This window comes from Brachyhypopomus gauderio, unplaced genomic scaffold (assembly GCF_052324685.1).
Source record: "Brachyhypopomus gauderio isolate BG-103 unplaced genomic scaffold, BGAUD_0.2 sc80, whole genome shotgun sequence".
In the NCBI taxonomy this organism is placed as follows: domain Eukaryota; kingdom Metazoa; phylum Chordata; class Actinopteri; order Gymnotiformes; family Hypopomidae; genus Brachyhypopomus; species Brachyhypopomus gauderio.
In genome coordinates this window covers 1,227,670-1,249,067 of record NW_027506901.1, presented here as the reverse complement: position 1 = coordinate 1,249,067, position 21,398 = coordinate 1,227,670, and the positions used below count along the sequence as shown (strand labels likewise).

Genomic DNA, 21,398 nt, shown 5'->3' with positions numbered 1-21,398 from the left:
ATTGGGATGTTTTGTGATTACCGATCCCACTTCCAATCTATTTCCACTATTATGGGATGCCTATTCAAATAGATTGCTATTGGGATGTTTTGTGATTACCTATCCCACTTCCAATCTATTTCAGCTATTATGGGATGCCTATTCAAATAGATTGCTATTGGGATGTTTTGTGATTACCAATCCCACTTCCAATTTATTTCCATTATTATGGGATGCCTATTCAAATAGATTGCAATTGGGATGTTTTGTGATTACCTATCCCACTTCCAATCTATTTCAGCTATTATGGGATGCCTATTCAAATAGATTGCAATTGGGATGTTGGCCACTACCCACCCCAGGTGGGCTTGTACAAGTTCAGGAATGTCGTAGGGGTCCGAAACTTGATAGGGGGGTAGTGTGGGACCCCCTAAACAACATATTGAAGCCCCGCCCCCTAAAAGTGGGCGTGGCCGGAAGTAGGTGTTCCCATGGGCCGATCGGCTCGAGACTTGATAGGGGGGTAGTGTGGGACCCCTCAAACAACATATTTAAGCCCCGCCCCTAAAAGTGGGCGTGACCGGAAGTAGGTGTTCCCATGGGCCGATCGGCTCAAAACTTTGCAGGGGAGTTCTATTTGGGACCACAAACAACATACTAAAAGCTCGTGTCCGTAGGTGGTCGGGAAGTCGAAAAATGAACCAGGAAGTGGAACAGGAAGTGACTTTCCCGAGGTCGTAGGGTCATGAAATTTCATAGGGGAGGTCTGGGGGGGCACTGGAGCAACATACTGTAAGCACGAGTCCGAAAGCCAAGCGGAATTTTTACACCACTAACCCAAACTCTATCGCATCCCAATTCCAATTTATTTCCATCAGTCAAATAAATTGGAATTGGGATGCCATTCAAATAAATTGGAATTGGACAATTTGTACTTACCGATCCCAATTCCAATCTATTTGAATGGGATCCCAATTCCAATTTATTTCCATCAGTCAAATAAATTGGAATTGGGATGCCATTCAAATAAATTGGAATTGGACGATTTGTACTTACCGATCCCAATTCCAATCTATTTGAATGGGACCCCATTCAAATAAATTGGAATTGGACGATTTGTACTTACCGATCCCAATTCCAATCTATTTCAATGGGACCCCATTCAAATAAATTGGAATTGGACGATTTGTACTTACCGATCCCAATTCCAATCTATTTCAATGGGACCCCATTCAAATAAATTGGAATTGGACGATTTGTACTTACCGATCCCAATTCCAATCTATTTCAATGGGACCCCATTCAAATAAATTGGAATTGGACGATTTGTACTTACCGATCCCAATTCCAATCTATTTCAATGGGACCCCATTCAAATAGATTGGAATTGGACGATTTGTACTTACCGATCCCAATTCCAATCTATTTGAATGGGATCCCAATTCCAATTTATTTCCATCAGTCAAATAAATTGGAATTGGGATGCCATTCAAATACATTGATTTCTAAGTTTTTTTTCTTATCACTAAAACACTTCAAAAATCATTTATCCATGCTCCCCATGTCTGGTTTATGCAAGTTGGGTGTTCAGAGTTGTCAGACTGTGGTGTCCAAAACCCCACTATTTTGATGACTTGAATAAATTGGAAGTGGGATCTCCAGATCTCAGCTTTGGAACATGATAGCACAATTCTTTCACCACTCCTCTCTAAGTTTGAGTCCTCCTAACTCACTGTGTGAGTTTGGTGAAGTTTGCAGAAAGTCAAAATTTTGCCCCAAAAAAACTCACACACTAACCCCTTAGAGTTTTTTTGAGCCAAAATTTTGACTTTCTGCAATCTTCTCCAAACTCACACAGTGAGTCAGGCACACCTAAACTTAGTGCTGAGCGTTGAAATTTTCAAGCTATGTCATTCTAAGGCTGAGATCTGGCGATCCCACTTCCAATTTATTCAAGTCATCAAAATAGTGGGGTATTGGACAGTGGAATTTCAAAACTCTGACCACCCAGTTTGCATCAGACAGACATGGGGAGTATGGATAAATGGTTTTCTAAGCTTAAAATAAGTGTTTTGTAAAATAACTTATAACCTCATTTTACTGCATCCCAATTCCAATTTATTTCCATCAGTTAAATAAATTGGAATTGGGATGCCATTCAAATAAATTGGAATTGGACAATTTGTACTTACCGATCCCAATTCCAATCTATTTCAATGGGATCCCAATTCCAATTTATTTCCATCACTTAAATAAATTGGAATTGGGATGCCATTCAAATAAATTGGAATTGGACAATTTGTACTTACCGATCCCAATTCCAATCTATTTCAATGGGACCCCATTCAAATAAATTGGAATTGGACGATTTGTACTTACCAATCCCAATTCCAATCTATTTCAATGGGACCCCATTCAAATAAATTGGAATTGGACAATTTGTACTTACTGATCCCAATTCCAATCTATTTCAATGGGACCCCATTCAAATAAATTGGAATTGGACAATTTGTACTTACCGATCCCAATTCCAATCTATTTCAATGGGATCCCAATTCCAATTTATTTCCATCAGTTAAATAAATTGGAATTGGGATGCCATTCAAATAAATTGGAATTGGACAATTTGTACTTACCGATCCCAATTCCAATCTATTTCAATGGGATCCCAATTCCAATTTATTTCCATCACTTAAATAAATTGGAATTGGGATGCCATTCAAATAAATTGGAATTGGACAATTTGTACTTACCGATCCCAATTCCAATCTATTTCAATGGGACCCCATTCAAATAAATTGGAATTGGACGATTTGTACTTACCAATCCCAATTCCAATCTATTTCAATGGGACCCCATTCAAATAAATTGGAATTGGACAATTTGTACTTACCGATCCCAATTCCAATCTATTTCAATGGGACCCCATTCAAATAAATTGGAATTGGACAATTTGTACTTACCGATCCCAATTCCAATCTATTTCAATGGGATCCCAATTCCAATTTATTTCCATCACTTAAATAAATTGGAATTGGGATGCCATTCAAATAAATTGGAATTGGACAATTTGTACTTACCAATCCCAATTCCAATCTATTTCAATGGGATCCCAATTCCAATTTATTTCCATCACTTAAATAAATTGGAATTGGGATGCCATTAAAATAAATTGGAATTGGACAATTTGTACTTACCGATCCCAATTCCAATCTATTTCAATGGGATCCCAATTCCAATTTATTTCCATCAGTCAAATAAATTGGAATTGGGATGCCATTCAAATACATTGATTTCTAAGTTTTTTTTTCTTATCACTAAAACACTTCAAAAACCATTTATCCATGCTCCCCATGTCTGGTTTATGCAAGCTGGGTGTTCAGAGTTGTCAGACTGTGGTGTCCAAAACCCCACTATTTTGATGACTTGAATAAATTGGAAGTGGGATCTCCAGATCTCAGCTTTGGAATATGATAGCACGATTCTTTTACCACTCCTCTCTAAGTTTGAGTCCTCCTAACTCACTGTGTGAGTTTGGTGAAGTTTGCAGAAAGTCAAAATTTTGCCCCAAAAAAACTCACACACTAACCCCTTAGAGTTTTTTTGAGCCAAAATTTTGACTTTCTGCAATCTTCTCCAAACTCACACAGTGAGTCAGGCACACCTAAACTTAGTGCTGAGCATTGAAATTTTCAAGCTAGGTCATTCTGAAGCTGAGATATAGAGATCCCACTTCCAATTTATTCAAGTCATCAAAATAGTGGGGTATTGGACAGTGGAATTTCAAAACTCTGACCACTCAGTTTGCATCAGACAGACATGGGGAGTATGGATAAATGGTTTTCTAAGCTTAAAATAAGTGTTTTGTAAAATAACTTATAACCTCATTTTACTGCATCCCAATTCCAATTTATTTCCATCACTTAAATAAATTGGAATTGGGATGCCATTCAAATAAATTGGAATTGGACAATTTGTACTTACCGATCCCAATTCCAATCTATTTCAATGGGATCCCAATTCCAATTTATTTCCATCACTTAAATAAATTGGAATTGGGATGCCATTCAAATAAATTGGAATTGGACAATTTGTACTTACCGATCCCAATTCCAATCTATTTCAATGGGATCCCAATTCCAATTTATTTCCATCACTTAAATAAATTGGAATTGGGATGCCATTCAAATAAATTGGAATTGGACAATTTGTACTTACCGATCCCAATTCCAATCTATTTCAATGGGACCCCATTCAAATAAATTGGAATTGGACGATTTGTACTTACCAATCCCAATTCCAATCTATTTCAATGGGACCCCATTCAAATAAATTGGAATTGGACAATTTGTACTTACCGATCCCAATTCCAATCTATTTCAATGGGATCCCAATTCCAATTTATTTCCATCACTTAAATAAATTGGAATTGGGATGCCATTCAAATAAATTGGAATTGGACAATTTGTACTTACCGATCCCAATTCCAATCTATTTCAATGGGATCCCAATTCCAATTTATTTCCATCACTTAAATAAATTGGAATTGGGATGCCATTCAAATAAATTGGAATTGGACAATTTGTACTTACCGATCCCAATTCCAATCTATTTCAATGGGACCCCATTCAAATAAATTGGAATTGGACGATTTGTACTTACCAATCCCAATTCCAATCTATTTCAATGGGACCCCATTCAAATAAATTGGAATTGGACAATTTGTACTTACCGATCCCAATTCCAATCTATTTCAATGGGACCCCATTCAAATAAATTGGAATTGGACAATTTGTACTTACCGATCCCAATTCCAATCTATTTCAATGGGACCCCTTTCAAATAAATTGGAATTGGACAATTTGTACTTACCGATCCCAATTCCAATCTATTTCAATGGGATCCCAATTCCAATTTATTTCCATCACTTAAATAAATTGGAATTGGGATGCCATTCAAATAAATTGGAATTGGACAATTTGTACTTACCGATCCCAATTCCAATCTATTTCAATGGGATCCCAATTCCAATTTATTTCCATCACTTAAATAAATTGGAATTGGGATGCCATTCAAATAAATTGGAATTGGACAATTTGTACTTACCGATCCCAATTCCAATCTATTTCAATGGGACCCCATTCAAATAAATTGGAATTGGACGATTTGTACTTACCAATCCCAATTCCAATCTATTTCAATGGGACCCCATTCAAATAAATTGGAATTGGACAATTTGTACTTACCGATCCCAATTCCAATCTATTTCAATGGGACCCCATTCAAATAAATTGGAATTGGACAATTTGTACTTACCGATCCCAATTCCAATCTATTTCAATGGGACCCCTTTCAAATAAATTGGAATTGGACAATTTGTACTTACCGATCCCAATTCCAATCTATTTCAATGGGATCCCAATTCCAATTTATTTCCATCACTTAAATAAATTGGAATTGGGATGCCATTCAAATAAATTGGAATTGGACAATTTGTACTTACCAATCCCAATTCCAATCTATTTGAATGGGATCCCAATTCCAATTTATTTCCATCACTTAAATAAATTGGAATTGGGATGCCATTCAAATAAATTGGAATTGGACAATTTGTACTTACCGATCCCAATTCCAATCTATTTCAATGGGACCCCATTCAAATAAATTGGAATTGGACGATTTGTACTTACCAATCCCAATTCCAATCTATTTCAATGGGACCCCATTCAAATAAATTGGAATTGGACAATTTGTACTTACCGATCCCAATTCCAATCTATTTCAATGGGACCCCATTCAAATAAATTGGAATTGGACAATTTGTACTTACCGATCCCAATTCCAATCTATTTGAATGGGATCCCAATTCCAATTTATTTCCATCAGTCAAATAAATTGGAATTGGGATGCCATTCAAATACATTGATTTCTAAGTTTTTTTTTCTTATCACTAAAACACTTCAAAAACCATTTATCCATGCTCCCCATGTCTGGTTTATGCAAGCTGGGTGTTCAGAGTTGTCAGACTGTGGTGTCCAAAACCCCACTATTTTGATGACTTGAATAAATTGGAAGTGGGATCTCCAGATCTCAGCTTTGGAATATGATAGCACGATTCTTTTACCACTCCTCTCTAAGTTTGAGTCCTCCTAACTCACTGTGTGAGTTTGGTGAAGTTTGCAGAAAGTCAAAATTTTGCTTCAAAAAAACACACACACTAACCCCTTAGAGTTTTTTTGAGCCAAAATTTTGACTTTCTGCAATCTTCTCCAAACTCACACAGTGAGTCAGGCACACCTAAACTTAGTGCTGAGTGTTGAAATTTTCAAGCTATGTCATTCTGAAGCTGAGATATAGAGATCCCACTTCCAATTTATTCAAGTCATCAAAATAGTGGGGTATTGGACAGTGGAATTTCAAAACTCTGACCACTCAGTTTGCATCAGACAGACATGGGGAGTATGGATAAATGGTTTTTTAAGCTTAAAATAAGTGTTTTGTAAAATAACTTATAACCTCATTTTACTGCATCCCAATTCCAATTTATTTCCATGTGTTAAATAGATTGGAATTGGGATGCCATTCAAATAAATTGGAATTGGACGATTTGTACTTACCGATCCCAATTCCAATCTATTTGAATGGGATCCCAATTCCAATTTATTTCCATCACTTAAATAAGTTGGAATTGGGATGCCATTCAAATAAATTGGAATTGGACAATTTGTACTTACCGATCCCAATTCCAATCTATTTCAATGGGACCCCATTCAAATAAATTGGAATTGGACGATTTGTACTTACCGATCCCAATTCCAATCTATTTCAATGGGACCCCATTCAAATAAATTGGAATTGGACAATTTGTACTTACCGATCCCAATTCCAATCTATTTCAATGGGACCCCATTCAAATAAATTGGAATTGGACAATTTGTACTTACCGATCCCACTTCCAATCTATTTGAATGGGATCCCAATTCCAATTTATTTCCATCAGTCAAATAAATTGGAATTGGGATGCCATTCAAATAGATTGGAATTGGGATCGGTAAGTACAAATCGTACAATTCCAATCTATTTGAATGGGGTCCCATTCAAATAGATTGGAATTGGGATCGGTAAGTACAAATCGTCCAATTCCAATCTATTTGAATGGGGTCCTTAAGGCCTACGACTACAGCGCAATAGATTAATGGCTGCCATACGCCAACGCTTCGAGCTACGGACTTGCAACTTGGGATGGTCCATCGGGCCATCACAGAGACGACCTCGACCGATTTTGGGACCTCTACGTCAAATTTTGGCCCCTCAGGGGCCCCAAATGTATGAAAATTTGGGTTTGACCTTAAGGCCTACGACTACAGCGCAATAGATTAATGGCTGCCATACGCCAACGCTTCGAGCTACGGACTTGCAACTTGGGATGGTCCATCGGGCCATCACAGAGACGACCTCGACCGATTTTGGGACCTCTACGTCAAATTTTGGCCCCTCAGGGGCCCCAAATGTATGAAAATTTGGGTTTGACCTTAAGGCCTACGACTACAGCGCAATAGATTAATGGCTGCCATACGCCAACGCTTCGAGCTACGGACTTGCAACTTGGGATGGTCCATCGGGCCATCACAGAGACGACCTCGACCGATTTTGGGACCTCTACGTCAAATTTTGGCCCCTCAGGGGCCCCAAATGTATGAAAATTTGGGTTTGACCTTAAGGCCTACGACTACAGCGCAATAGATTAATGGCTGCCATACGCCAACGCTTCGAGCTACGGACTTGCAACTTGGGATGGTCCATCGGGCCATCACAGAGACGACCTCGACCGATTTTGGGACCTCTACGTCAAATTTTGGCCCCTCAGGGGCCCCAAATGTATGAAAATTTGGGTTTGACCTTAAGGCCTACGACTACAGCGCAATAGATTAATGGCTGCCATACGCCAACGCTTCGAGCTACGGACTTGCAACTTGGGATGGTCCATCGGGCCATCACAGAGACGACCTCGACCGATTTTGGGACCTCTACGTCAAATTTTGGCCCCTCAGGGGCCCCAAATGTATGAAAATTTGGGTTTGACCTTAAGGCCTACGACTACAGCGCAATAGATTAATGGCTGCCATACGCCAACGCTTCGAGCTACGGACTTGCAACTTGGGATGGTCCATCGGGCCATCACAGAGACGACCTCGACCGATTTTGGGACCTCTACGTCAAATTTTGGCCCCTCAGGGGCCCCAAATGTATGAAAATTTGTGTTTGACCTTAAGGCCTACGACTACAGCGCAATAGATTAATGGCTGCCATACGCCAACGCTTCGAGCTACGGACTTGCAACTTGGGATGGTCCATCGGGCCATCACAGAGATGACCTCGACCGATTTTGGGACCTCTACGTCAAATTTTGGCCCCTCAGCATCCCCAAATGTATGCTCGTGACCTCTCTGTGTTAGAAAAAAATCACTTTCAAAAGTTAGCCACGCCCAATCCGTATGACCTAAGGGTCTGTGCTCGGAGTATCTTCCTCAGTGGGTGGGGTATATTAACACTCTGGAAGCACGTGTGGATACGTGCAGGTTTGGTCCTTCAGGGGCCCCACACACATGGTCTTGTGCTTTAAGTGTTAGAGGAGATTCTGCCTAAAAGTGCAAATTCAAATGATAGCCACACCCAAACCATATGACCTATGAGTCTGTGCATGCACTATCTTTATCAATTTGTTGGGTCTAATAACACTCTGCAGGCACGTGTGGATACGTGCAGGTTTGGTCCTTCAGGGGCCCCGCACACATGGTCTTGTGCTTTAAGTGTTAGAGGAGATTCTGCCTAAAAGTGCAAATTCAAATGATAGCCACACCCAAACCATATGACCTATGAGTCTGTGCATGCACTATCTTTATCAATTTGTTGGGTCTAATAACACTCTGCAGGCACGTGTGGATACGTGCAGGTTTGGTCCTTCAGGGGCCCCGCACACATGGTCTTGTGCTTTAAGTGTTGGAGATTCTGCCTAAAAGTGCAAATTCAAATGATAGCCACACCCAAACCATATGACCTATGAGTCTGTGCATGCACTATCTTTATCAATTTGTTGGGTCTAATAACACTCTGCAGGCATGTGTGGATACGTGCAGGTTTAGACTCTCAGGAGCCACAAGTGTGTGCACATTTGTGTTTGACCTTTAGGTGTACGACTACAGCGCAATAGATTAATGGCTGCCATACGCCAACGCTTTGAGCTACGGACTTGCAACTTGGGATCCTCCATCGGGCCATCACAGAGACAACCTCGACCGATTTTGGGACCCCTAGGTTAAATTTTGGGCCCTCAGCGGCCCCAAATGTATGTACATTTCTGTTTGACCTTTGGCCTACGACTACAGCGCAATATCTTTTAGGCTGCCATACGCCAACGCTTTGAGCTACGGACTTGCAACTCGGGATCCTCCATCGGGCCATCACAGAGACGACCTCGACCGATTTTGGGACCCCTACGTCAAATTTTGGCCCCTCAGCGGCCCCAAATGTATGAAAATATGCGTTTAAACTTTAGGCCTCTCCCTACAGTGCAATATCTTTTTTGCTGCCATACGCCAACGCTTCGAGCTACGGACTTGGGCCTTGGGATCCTCCATCGGGCCATCACAGAGACAACCTCGACCGATTTTGGGACCCCTAGGTTAAATTTTGGGCCCTCAGCGGCCCCAAATGTATGTACATTTCTGTTTGACCTTTGGCCTACGACTACAGCGCAATATCTTTTAGGCTGCCATACGCCAACGCTTTGAGCTACGGACTTGCAACTCGGGATCCTCCATCGGGCCATCACAGAGACGACCTCGACCGATTTTGGGACCCCTAGGTTAAATTTTGGCCCCTCAGCGGCCCCAAATGTATGAAAATATGCGTTTAAACTTTAGGCCTCTCCCTACAGTGCAATATCTTTTTTGCTGCCATACGCCAACGCTTCGAGCTACGGACTTGGGCCTTGGGATCCTCTTTTAGGCCATAACATACATGACCTCGACCGATTTTGGGACCCCTAGGTTAAATTTTGGGCCCTCAGCGGCCCCAAATGTATGTACATTTCTGTTTGACCTTTGGCCTACGACTACAGCGCAATATCTTTTAGGCTGCCATACGCCAACGCTTTGAGCTACGGACTTGCAACTCGGGATCCTCCATCGGGCCATCACAGAGACGACCTCGACCGATTTTGGGACCCCTAGGTTAAATTTTGGCCCCTCAGCGGCCCCAAATGTATGAAAATATGCGTTTAAACTTTAGGCCTCTCCCTACAGTGCAATATCTTTTTTGCTGCCATACGCCAACGCTTCGAGCTACGGACTTGGGCCTTGGGATCCTCTTTTAGGCCATAACATACATGACCTCGACCGATTTTGGGACCCCTAGGTTAAATTTTGGCCCCTCAGCGGCCCCAAATGTATGAAAATATGCGTTTAAACTTTAGGCCTCTCCCTACAGTGCATTATCTTTTTTGTTGCCATACGCCAACGCTTTGAGCTACGGACTTGGGCCTTGGGATCCTCTTTTAGGCCATAACATACATGACCCCGACCGATTTTGGGACCTTTACGTCAAATTTTGGCCCTTCAGCGGCCCCAAATGTATGCTTGTGACTGTTCTGTGTTAGAAAAAAAACACCTTTAAAACTTAGCCACGCCCAAACGGTATGACCTAGGGCTCCGTGCTTACAGTATGTTGTTCCAAAGCCCTCTCAGACATCCCTTATGAAATTTCATGACCCTCCGACCTCGGGAAAGTCACTTCCTGTTCCACTTCCTGGTTCGTTTTTTGACTTCCCGCCCACTTACGGACACGAGCTTTTAGTATGTTGTTTGGGGTCCCTAACATAACTCCCCTGCAAAGTTTCGAGCCGATTGGCCCATGGGAACACCTACTTCCGGCCACGCCCACTTTTGGGGGCGGGGCTTAAATATGTTGTTTTAGGGGCCCCACACTACTCCCCTATGAAGTCTCAAGCCAATCGGCCTATGGGAACACCTACTTCCGGCCACGCCCACTTTTTGGGGGCGGGGCTTCAATATGTTGTTTTAGGGGTCCCACACTACCCCCCTATCAAGTTTCGGGCCCCTACGATATTCGGTTCTCTTCCTGTGCTCTTAACTCTAATTCTGAACTTTGTACACGCCCACCTGGGGTGGGTGGTGGCCAACATCCCAATTGCAATCTATTGTGTGTCTAACCATCCCACTTGCCATCTATTTAAGCATGCCAACAGGTAATTGCTTTTTCAATGTGTCCACGAAAAATGAATGGAAATAGATTGGGATTGGGATGCGGCCAATCAGGGTTTAGGGAGGAGCTTCGAAGTCGGGGCGTCGAATGCTGGTTCGTCCCGGGGCCCTCGACCACATATCCGAAAACCGCATGTCTAGGCCCTTCCAGAGCCTTGTAAAAAAATCAGAAAAAAATATTCCTGAAAATTATTTTCAATGGACTAGGTGAATAGGATTTGTGTCCACGAACCATCTATGAGCACTATGTGAGATAAATTGGAATTGGGATGCGAAAGGGTTAGTAAGGATTTGGTTGGGCGGTGTGAAAATTCCGCTTGGCGTTCGGACTCGGGCTTACAGTATGTTGTGCCGGAGCCCTCTCAGACATGCCCTATGAAATTTCATGACCCTACGACCTCGGGAAAGTCACTTCCTGTTCCACTTCCTGGTTCGTTTTTCGACTTCCCGACCACCTACGGACACGAGCTTTTAATATGTTGTTTGAGGTCCCTAACAGAACTACCCTGCAAAGTTTCGAGCCGATTGGCCCATGGGAACTACAACTTCCGGCCACGCCCACTTTTGGGGGCGGGGCTTCAATATGTTGTTTAGGGGGTCCCACACTACTCCCCTATCAAGTCTCGAGCCGATCGGACCATGGGAACATCTACTTCCGGCCACGCCCACTTTTGGGGGCGGGGCTTCAATATGTTGTTTAGGGGGTCCCACACTACTCCCCTATCAAGTCTCGAGCCAATCGGACCATGGGAACATCTACTTCCGGCCACGCCCACTTTTGGGGGCGGGGCTTCAATATGTTGTTTAGGGGGTCCCACACTACCCCCCCACCAAGTTTCGGACCCCTACGACCTTCGGTTCTCTTCCTGTGCCCCTACCTTTAATTCCTGAACTTGTACACGCCCACCTGGGGTGGGTGGTGGCCAACATCCCAATTGCAATCTATTTCAATACCAAGCAAACACATGGTATAAACTAGAAATGGGATGTGGGTGGGGTTTGGGGGAGGTGTGTTGAAACCTCCCACTTGCAATCTATTTGAATAGCATGCCAACACATTGAATAAATTGGAAGTGGGATCCCTTGCCAGCTTGCCCATTATGCCACGTGCCACGACTTAAAACTGACTTCGGATCAGTGGCCGGTATCGGGCGTGGTCCACGGACAGCGCGAGGGCGCCCCTACAGGCGTCCACGAAGCCCCTATTGACTTACCAGTGTGGTCAGTAAGGAAATCACAAAGGTGTCCATTCGGCAATTTAGTTAAACGGCAATTGGGATCCAAATTCGGGTTACAATCCCATTGCCCCACTATTGCGTACAATGGCAATTTATTTAGTTCATCAAAATCCCAAAAGCCCACTACGTTTACTTACTCAAGCTCAAGGAGGAGTGCAGAGATGTCATTGATTCTGAGTTGCCAATGGCTTAAGAAGTAAATTCAAATACATGAATCTCCATAAGAGTCTACTCACTGTTAACTTCAAGCTGGTATCAACTCCAGGTGATCAGGTGTTCAAAAGCGTGGCATTCTGTGAATCAAAAGTGAGATGTGGCGTTTGATCTATTGATTGCAGATCTTTTTTATGCAACTTTCAAAATCAAGGGTACAGGTGCAAGTCACCTCACTCAGCATCACTGCATGATAAGACATACGTCCTCGTTAGTATAGTGGATAGTATCTCCGCCTGTCACGCGGAAGACCGGGGTTCGATTCCCCGACGGGGAGTTCTTTCTTTTTAAGCACAAGGCAGAGAAACCAGTGACCAGACAGTCTTTCCACTGGACTGCAACAGTTTGACAGCACAAATTTACAAATGGCATGAGAAGCATATTCAAAACTGGCAACCATGAGGAGAGTAGACTCTATTTTACCACACATCCAAAAAGGGATACAACATTTTCTTCTCTACGCTGCAAGCAGGAGTCGAACCTGCGCGGGGAAACCCCATTGGATTTCGAGTCCAACGCCTTAACCTCTCGGCCATTGCAGCCCAAATGTGTAGGAGTAGAATCGAGATCAATTCCTTTGACTTCCTCAAGCTCAAGGAGGAGTGCACAGATGTCATTGATTCTGAGTTGCCAATGGCTTAACACTAGAGCTCCTGAAAATTCAAGACTGTCAGGACATCACCCCTCCTTCCCCTCTGTCTTACCAGCAATTAGCAAGAACAAACATCACCCTTTATTATGTTAATTCACAGAGCAAGTCTGAGGCAGCAGTCTACTGCAGTCTACTACTGCAGTCTACTACTGCTACTAATATCCTCTGTAAATATATTATATACTGCTAAATTTGTTGTATATCTGTCAATAAAGTATAGCACATGTATTTGTTTGATCCTCTCACTGTCTTTATTGGGTATATTCTGTCTAGAATTAGATAGATAGCACCGCAATCATAATGCTAATTTCGGCTAGCAATGCCATGGGATTTCCAATATAACATTAGCCTCAAGCTGTTGTTAGAGAAACAGTTGTCTCTACGTCTGCTGCTGCGTGCGCTTGAATTACACACACACACACACACACACACACACACACATATATATATATATATATATATATATATATATATATATATATATATATATATATATATATATATATATATGAGAGAGAGAGAGATAGATAGATAGATAGATTTTTCTTTTCAGTTAGGGGTATGCTCAGTTAGTATGAGCTGCTGTCTGTGGGTGTGTTCTTCAGTCATTATTATGAACCATTATCACGGGTCCATAGTGTTCCCGTGAAACACATTATCATTAGCGTGGTATTGTCGTTATGAAGCGTCCCAGATTTTCTTGTGTATGCACTTCAATAGCGCCACACATTTACATCGCTGAACCATTATCACGGGTCTATATTGTTCCCGTGAAACACATTATCATTAGCGTGTTATTGTCGTTATGAAGCGTCCCAGATTTTCTTGTGTATGCACTTCAATAGCGCCACACATTTACATCGCAGAACCATTATCACGGGTCCATAGTGTTCCCGTGAAACACATTATCATTAGCGTGGTATTGTCGTTATGAAGCGTCCCAGATTTTCTTGTGTATGCACTTCAATAGCGCCACACATTTACATCGCTGAACCATTATCACGGGTCTATATTGTTCCCGTGAAACACATTATCATTAGCGTGTTATTGTCGTTATGAAGCGTCCCAGATTTTCTTGTGTATGCACTTCAATAGCGCCACACATTTACATCGCAGAACCATTATCACGGGTCCATAGTGTTCCCGTGAAACACATTATCATTAGCGTGGTATTGTCGTTATGAAGCGTCCCAGATTTTCTTGTGTATGCACTTCAATAGCGCCACACATTTACATCGCTGAACCATTATCACGGGTCTATATTGTTCCCGTGAAACACATTATCATTAGCGTGGTATTGTCGTTATGAAGCGTCCCAGATTTTCTTGTGTATGCACTTCAATAGCGCCACACATTTACATCGCTGAACCATTATCACGGGTCCATAGTGTTCCCGTGAAACACATTATCATTAGCGTGGTATTGTCGTTATGAAGCGTCCCAGATTTTCTTGTGTATGCACTTCAATAGCGCCACACATTTACATCGCTGAACCATTATCACGGGTCTATATTGTTCCCGTGAAACACATTATCATTAGCGTGTTATTGTCGTTATGAAGCGTCCCAGATTTTCTTGTGTATGCACTTCAATAGCGCCACACATTTACATCGCAGAACCATTATCACGGGTCTATATTGTTCCCGTGAAACACATTATCATTAGCGTGGTATTGTCGTTATGAAGCGTCCCAGATTTTCTTGTGTATGCACTTCAATAGCGCCACACATTTACATCGCTGAACCATTATCACGGGTCTATATTGTTCCCGTGAAACACATTATCATTAGCGTGGTATTGTCGTTATGAAGCGTCCCAGATTTTCTTGTGTATGCACTTCAATAGCGCCACACATTTACATCGCTGAACCATTATCACGGGTCCATAGTGTTCCCGTGAAACACATTATCATTAGCGTGGTATTGTCGTTATGAAGCGTCCCAGATTTTCTTGTGTATGCACTTCAATAGCGCCACACATTTACATCGCTGAACCATTATCACGGGTCTATATTGTTCCCGTGAAACACATTATCATTAGCGTGGTATTGTCGTTATGAAGCGTCCCAGATTTTCTTGTGTATGCACTTCAATAGCGCCACACATTTACATCGCTGAACCATTATCACGGGTCCATAGTGTTCCCGTGAAACACATTATCATTAGCGTGTTATTGTCGTTATGAAGCGTCGATAGATAGATAGATAGATAATATATATATATATATATATATATATATATATATATATATATAGAGAGAGAGAGAGAGAGATAGATAGATAGATAGATTTTTCTTTTCAGTGAGGGGTATGTTCAGTTAGTATGAGCTGCTGTCTGTGGGTGTGTTCTTCAGTCATGATAGAAGCTGAAACACATTATCATTAGCGTGGTATTGGCGTTATTTATGAAGCATAGATAGATAGATAGATAGATAGATAGATAGATAGATAGATAGATAGATAGATAGATAGATAGATAGTAAATAGATAGATAGATAGTAAATAGATAGATAGATAGATTTTTCTTTTCAGTTAGGGGTATGTTCAGTTAGTATGAGCTGCTGTCTGTGGGTGTGTTCTTCAGTCATGATAGAAGCAGGAATAGCGCCACATTTCAATAGCGCAACACATTTACATATTTGAACCATTATCACGGGTCCCATGTATGTATGTCATTAGCGTGGTTTCGGCGTTATGTATGAAGCGTCCCAGATTTACATTTGTATGAGCTGCTGTGGGTGTGTTCTTCAGAGTCATGATAAAAGCAGAAACACAAATGCTGGTGACTTACATTTTCCTTACTATCCTGTGTGGAGAAGACGGAAAACACTATGGCGCACCAGAGGAGGTACACTGCTAAAGAACTTGCGACCATCCTTACAAACGTGGACTGCTGCGAGTCCGATGGGGGAGAGGAACTTTCTTGCTGTAGTTTTACCAGCGATTCATCGGATGAAGACACAAACTTTTCATCGGATGAGGTAAAGAAGAGCCCTCCAAGAAAGAGGAATCGTACACAGGCCGACACCACACCTGGACCAAGCGCTACACAGGCCGACACCACACCTGGACCAAGCGCTTCTACACAGGCTGTACGGGCAAAAGACGGTACTGTGTGGGAGAAGGTTGACATCACACGCTCTCATGTCAGCCGTTTGCCCAATTCATCATTCGTTGAGCCGGCTGGGCCTACAGAACATGCCAAGGTATAGTAACGTAATATTTTTTGCAGTGTTTATGCTTGTGTTTGACTGATATTTCGTACGTGTAATTAACCTTGCGTCATTTATTTATTTTTACTCATACAACGTAGTAACGTAATATTCTTTGCAGTGTTTATGCTTGTGTTTGACTGATATTTCGTACATGTAATTAACCTTGCGTCATTTATTTATTTTTACTCATACAACGTAGTAACGTAATATTCTTTGCAGTGTTTATGCTTGTGTTTGACTGATATTTCGTACGTGTAATTAACCTTGCGTCATTTATTTATTTTTACTCATACAGCGTAGGATCACAAGTAGGCTGCAGAGTTTTCTGTGTTTGCTCGACATGGAGATGCTGCGACTCATCACCGATTGCACAGTCCATGAAGCCCACAGAACAGACCGCACCTGGAGTTTTTCGGTCAGTGAATTGATGGCGTTCGTAGCCATCCTTTTTCTACGTGCAGTCCTCTCTCCTGTTGGAGCCATGACGGAGTGTTGGTCAGCAATGTTCGCTGTGCCTTCGATCAAGGAGACAATGCCGCGGGACCGGTACCAGGAAATTATGCGGTACCTGCGGTTTGATAACAAGGACACCCGTGCGGAGCGTGCGAAGAGCGACAAGTTTGCTGCGATCTCGGACATCTGGCAGCGATTTGTGAAGAATTGCAACCTGTCTTACACCCCCGGTCAAGATCTTACAGTCGACGAGCAGCTGTTTCCTACCAAGGTTTGCTGTCCGTTCACACAGTACATTGCATCAAAGCCGGACAAATTTGGGATTAAGTTTTGGGTTGCTTCTGACTTGAAGACGAAGTTCATGTGCAACGCAATTCCATATCTGGGAAAGGACCCCGATCGTCCCAAGGGTGAAAGAGTGTCCGAGAATGTGGTTATGAAACTCATGAAGCCATACCTGGGCAAGGGAAGAACTGTAGCCACGGACAATTTCTTCACATCTCTTTCACTGGCTGAAAAGTTGCTGGAGGCCAACACAACTCTGCTTGGGACAATAAATAAGATTCGACGGGAAATTCCCACGGAAGCCAAAAACACCAAGGGACGTGACAAGTTTTCAACAGAGCTGTACAGATCACATGATGCGCTGCTGACGGTGTATGCCCCCAAGGCTAATAAAGTCGTCTGCGTTCTCAGCACTATGCATACGCACGTGAGGATTGCCGACGACAGAAAAAAGAAGCCAAACACCGTGACGGACTACAACCGGATGAAGGTATGCATATGTGTTGGCATGGCAGAATCAATTTATACATGAATGAATTCGTTCAAAATATAACATGTACTTCTTTGTAATTGTTCTTTGCAGTGCGCCGTTGACATCATGGATCAGAAGGTGCGTTCATACACAGTGCGCGCAGGAACACGCCGGTGGCCCGTTGCAGTGTTTTATAACATACTTGACCTGGCAGCGATGAACGCGCATGTTTTGTACACAGCATGCACGGGGTCCACAGAGAGCAGGAGAGTTTTTCTATATGCTCTTGCTGGGGAACTTCGTCATCGTCATCTACAGGAAAAGGAGTTGAAGAAAACGCCACGTCCTTCGCCTTCACCTGGAAAGACGACCACGTGTCAAGTGCAGTCACACTGCAACCGCAACCACAGCATCAACGTGTGTGTTGAATGCGGCAAGTACACCTGCCGCAAATGTAAGAACGAGGGTCCCTGGCGGTGTAGCAAGTGTTAGCTACAACTACATGAAGGTACGTTGATAAGTATATGTGGTGGTACATATTTTTTGTCTTCTGAAAGATCTTATTCAAAATGTAAGGTGTACTTTGAATTGTTCTCCACAGTATCAACGCGTGTGTTGCATGCGGCGAGTACACCTGGCGAATACACCCTGGCTGTGTAGCAAGTGTTAGCTACAACTACATGAAGGTACGTTGATAAGTATATGTGGTGGTACATATTTTTTTGTCTTCTGAAAGATCTTATTCAAAATGTAAGGTGTACTTTGAATTGTTCTTCAGTGTGGCATCGCCATCATGGACCAGAAGGTTCAAATACCCCGCGAGCACTAGACGCACTTACACCTGTCGACATCATGGAAAGGAAAGTTCAAAAACACTGCGAGCACAAGAGGCACACATACACACTATAATCTCCTATCGCTTTTTATAATCTCCAATAATCTCTTCTTTCTGTTCCAGAGTCGCACTTCACCACACCCGGAATGGACATTCCACTTCAAGAAACCCGGAATAGACATCCATATTTGATCAGAATAAAGTTGTTTTGCAGCACATGAATTTGTTTTCCTGTCTTTTCCTCTCCTTTTCCAGCCTGCTGTTTAGATCACAATATTTATCAGTGATGCAGTGATGCAACGCGATCACGCTAATTTCCGCTAGCCATATGATGAGATTTCCTATATAACATTAGCATCAAGCTAATTGCGCCTAATAATTTCTTAGCTTTTCAAACGCGAATTCAAACGCGGAATCAGAAAGTGTTTGATTACAACAAATATTATACAGTATAGTATAGGAAATATACAAAGAGCAAGATTCAAACAATTTTATTTATTTTTATAGTTTGATGGGACTCATTACAGAAACTTGTCGTCTCTACGTGCGCTTGAATTGTAACTTGAAACACGAGTCTACAAATTTTCCGCTGTTTGTTGTAGCATCGGTAACATATACCGACTTTGTAACCTTGAAAAGTTTTTCGTGAAGTCGTATGAGCTTGGGGGTGAGCGAGTGCTTTGGCAGGCGTATGAGCTTGGGGGAGAGCCAGGGCTTTGGCAGGCGTATGAGCGGGGGTGAGCCGCTTCCACCGCATTACCAAGACAATGGGCGTTAATCCCTTCACAGCAGGGGAGTGGGCTACATGGACCTTACCAAGCCCTGTGAAAATTTTCGCTTCTCTAGGAGCTCTAGTGTTAAGAAGTAAATTCAAATACATGAATCTCCATAAGAGTCTACTCACTGTTAACTTCAAGCTGGTATCAACTCCAGGTGATCAGGTGTTCAAAAGCGTGGCATTCTGTGAATCAAAAGTGAGATGTGGCGTTTGATCTATTGATTGCAGATCTTTTTAATGCAACTTTCAAAATCAAGGGTACAGGTGCAAGTCACCTCACTCAGCATCACTGCATGATAAAACATACGTCCTCGTTAGTATAGTGGATAGTATCTCCGCCTGTCATGCGGAAGACCGGGGTTCGATTCCCCGACGGGGAGTTCTTTCTTTTTAAGCACAAGGCAGAGAAACCAGTGACCAGACAGTCTTTCCACTGGACTGCTACAGTTTGACAGCACAAATTTACAAATGGCATGAGAAGCATATTCAAAACTGGCAACCATGAGGAGAGTAGACTCTATTTTACCACACATCCAAAAAGGGATACAACATTTTCTTCTCTACGCTGCAAGCAGGAGTCGAACCTGCGCGGGGAAACCCCATTGGATTTCGAGTCCAACGCCTTAACCTCTCGGCCATTGCAGCCCAAATGTGTAGGAGTAGAATCGAGATCAATTCCTTTGACTTCCTCAAGCTCAAGGAGGAGTGCACATATGTCATTGATTCTGAGTTGCCAATGGCTTAAGAAGTAAATTCAAATACATGAATCTCCATAAGAGTCTACACACTGTTAACTTCCAGCTGGTATCAACTCCAGGTGATCAGGTGTTCAAAAGCGTGGCATTCTGTGAATCAAAAGTGAGATGTGGCGTTTGATCTATTGATTGCAGATCTTTTTTATGCAACTTTCAAAATCAAGGGTACAGGTGCAAGTCACCTCACTCTCCGCCTGTCACGCGGAAGACCGGGGTTCGATTCTCCGACGGGGAGTTCTTTCTTTTTAAGCACAAGGCAGAGAAACCAGTGACCAGACAGTCTTTCCACTGGACTGCTACAGTTTGACAGCACAAATTTACAAATGGCATGAGAAGCATATTAAAAACTGGCAACCATGAGGAGAGTAGACTCTATTTTACCACACATCCAAAAAGGGATACAACATTTTCTTCTCTACGCTGCAAGCAGGAGTCGAACCTGCGCAGGGAAACCCCATTGGATTTCAAGTCCAACGCCTTAACCTCTCGGCCATTGCAGACCAAATGTGTAGGAGTAGAATCGAGATCAATTCCTTTGACTTCCTCAAGCTCAAGGAGGAGTGCACAGATGTGATTGCTTATGAGTTGCCAATGGCTTAAGAAGTAAATTCAAATACATGAATCTCCATAAGAGTCTACTCACTGTTAACTTCCAGCTGGTATCAACTCCAGGTGATCAGGTGTTCAAAAGCATGGCATTCTGTGAATCAAAAGTGAGATGTGGCGTTTGATCTATTGATTGCAGATCTTTTTTATGCAACGTTCAAAATCAAGGGTACAGGTGCAAGTCACCTCACTCTCCGCCTGTCACGCGGAAGACCGGGGTTCGATTCTCCGACGGGGAGTTCTTTCTTTTTAAGCACAAGGCAGAGAAACCAGTGACCAGATAGTCTTTCCACTGGACTGCTACAGTTTGACAGCACAAATTTACAAATGGCATGAGAAGCATATTAAAAACTGGCAACCATGAGGAGAGTAGACTCTATTTTACCACACATCCAAAAAGGGATACATTTTCTTCTCTACGCTGCAAGCAGGAGTCAAACTTGCGCGGGGAAACCCCATTGGATTTCAAGTCCAACGCCTTAACCTCTCGGCCATTGCAGACCAAATGTGTAGGAGTAGAATCGAGATCAATTCCTTTGACTTCCTCAAGCTCAAGGAGGAGTGCACAGATGTGATTGCTTATGAGTTGCCAATGGCTTAAGAAGTAAATTCAAATACATGAATCTCCATAAGAGTC

At 42.5% G+C, this 21,398-nt stretch overlaps 1 protein-coding gene and 6 non-coding genes across 7 annotated transcripts; 3 read left to right on the top strand and 4 right to left on the bottom strand.

Annotated features, from left to right (window-relative positions):
* The first annotated feature begins 12,917 nt into the window (after positions 1-12,917).
* On the top strand, positions 12,918-12,989 carry trnad-guc (transfer RNA aspartic acid (anticodon GUC)). Its single transcript has one exon. It is a non-coding gene; the product is annotated as a tRNA-Asp (tRNA).
* A 183-nt stretch (positions 12,990-13,172) lies between these two features.
* Positions 13,173-13,254, bottom strand: trnas-cga (transfer RNA serine (anticodon CGA)). The gene has a single exon. It is a non-coding gene; the product is annotated as a tRNA-Ser (tRNA).
* A 2,431-nt stretch (positions 13,255-15,685) lies between these two features.
* LOC143492628 (uncharacterized) lies at positions 15,686-17,375 on the top strand. The gene is made up of 3 exons (XM_076991012.1): positions 15,686-16,568; positions 16,873-17,308; positions 17,359-17,375. Exons 1-3 carry the CDS (start codon positions 16,194-16,196, stop codon positions 17,373-17,375), a joined length of 828 nt encoding a protein of 275 aa, XP_076847127.1. The 5' UTR covers positions 15,686-16,193.
* A 2,333-nt stretch (positions 17,376-19,708) lies between these two features.
* trnad-guc (transfer RNA aspartic acid (anticodon GUC)) lies at positions 19,709-19,780 on the top strand. Its single transcript has one exon. It is a non-coding gene; the product is annotated as a tRNA-Asp (tRNA).
* A 183-nt stretch (positions 19,781-19,963) lies between these two features.
* trnas-cga (transfer RNA serine (anticodon CGA)) lies at positions 19,964-20,045 on the bottom strand. Its single transcript has one exon. It is a non-coding gene; the product is annotated as a tRNA-Ser (tRNA).
* Positions 20,046-20,573: 528 nt separating this feature from the next.
* Positions 20,574-20,655, bottom strand: trnas-uga (transfer RNA serine (anticodon UGA)). The gene has a single exon. It is a non-coding gene; the product is annotated as a tRNA-Ser (tRNA).
* A 525-nt stretch (positions 20,656-21,180) lies between these two features.
* On the bottom strand, positions 21,181-21,262 carry trnas-uga (transfer RNA serine (anticodon UGA)). Its single transcript has one exon. It is a non-coding gene; the product is annotated as a tRNA-Ser (tRNA).
* Positions 21,263-21,398: the final 136 nt, after the last annotated feature.

What these genes read in the sequence shown, in the direction of transcription:
- LOC143492628 (XM_076991012.1), top strand. Translation starts at nt 16,194, where the DNA reads ATGGCGCACCAGAGGAGGTACACTGCTAAAGAACTTGCGACCATCCTT. An exon ending in GGCCTACAGAACATGCCAAG is followed by an intron (nt 16,569 to 16,872) that starts GTATAGTAACGT and finishes TTACTCATACAG; the next exon opens with CGTAGGATCACAAGTAGGCT.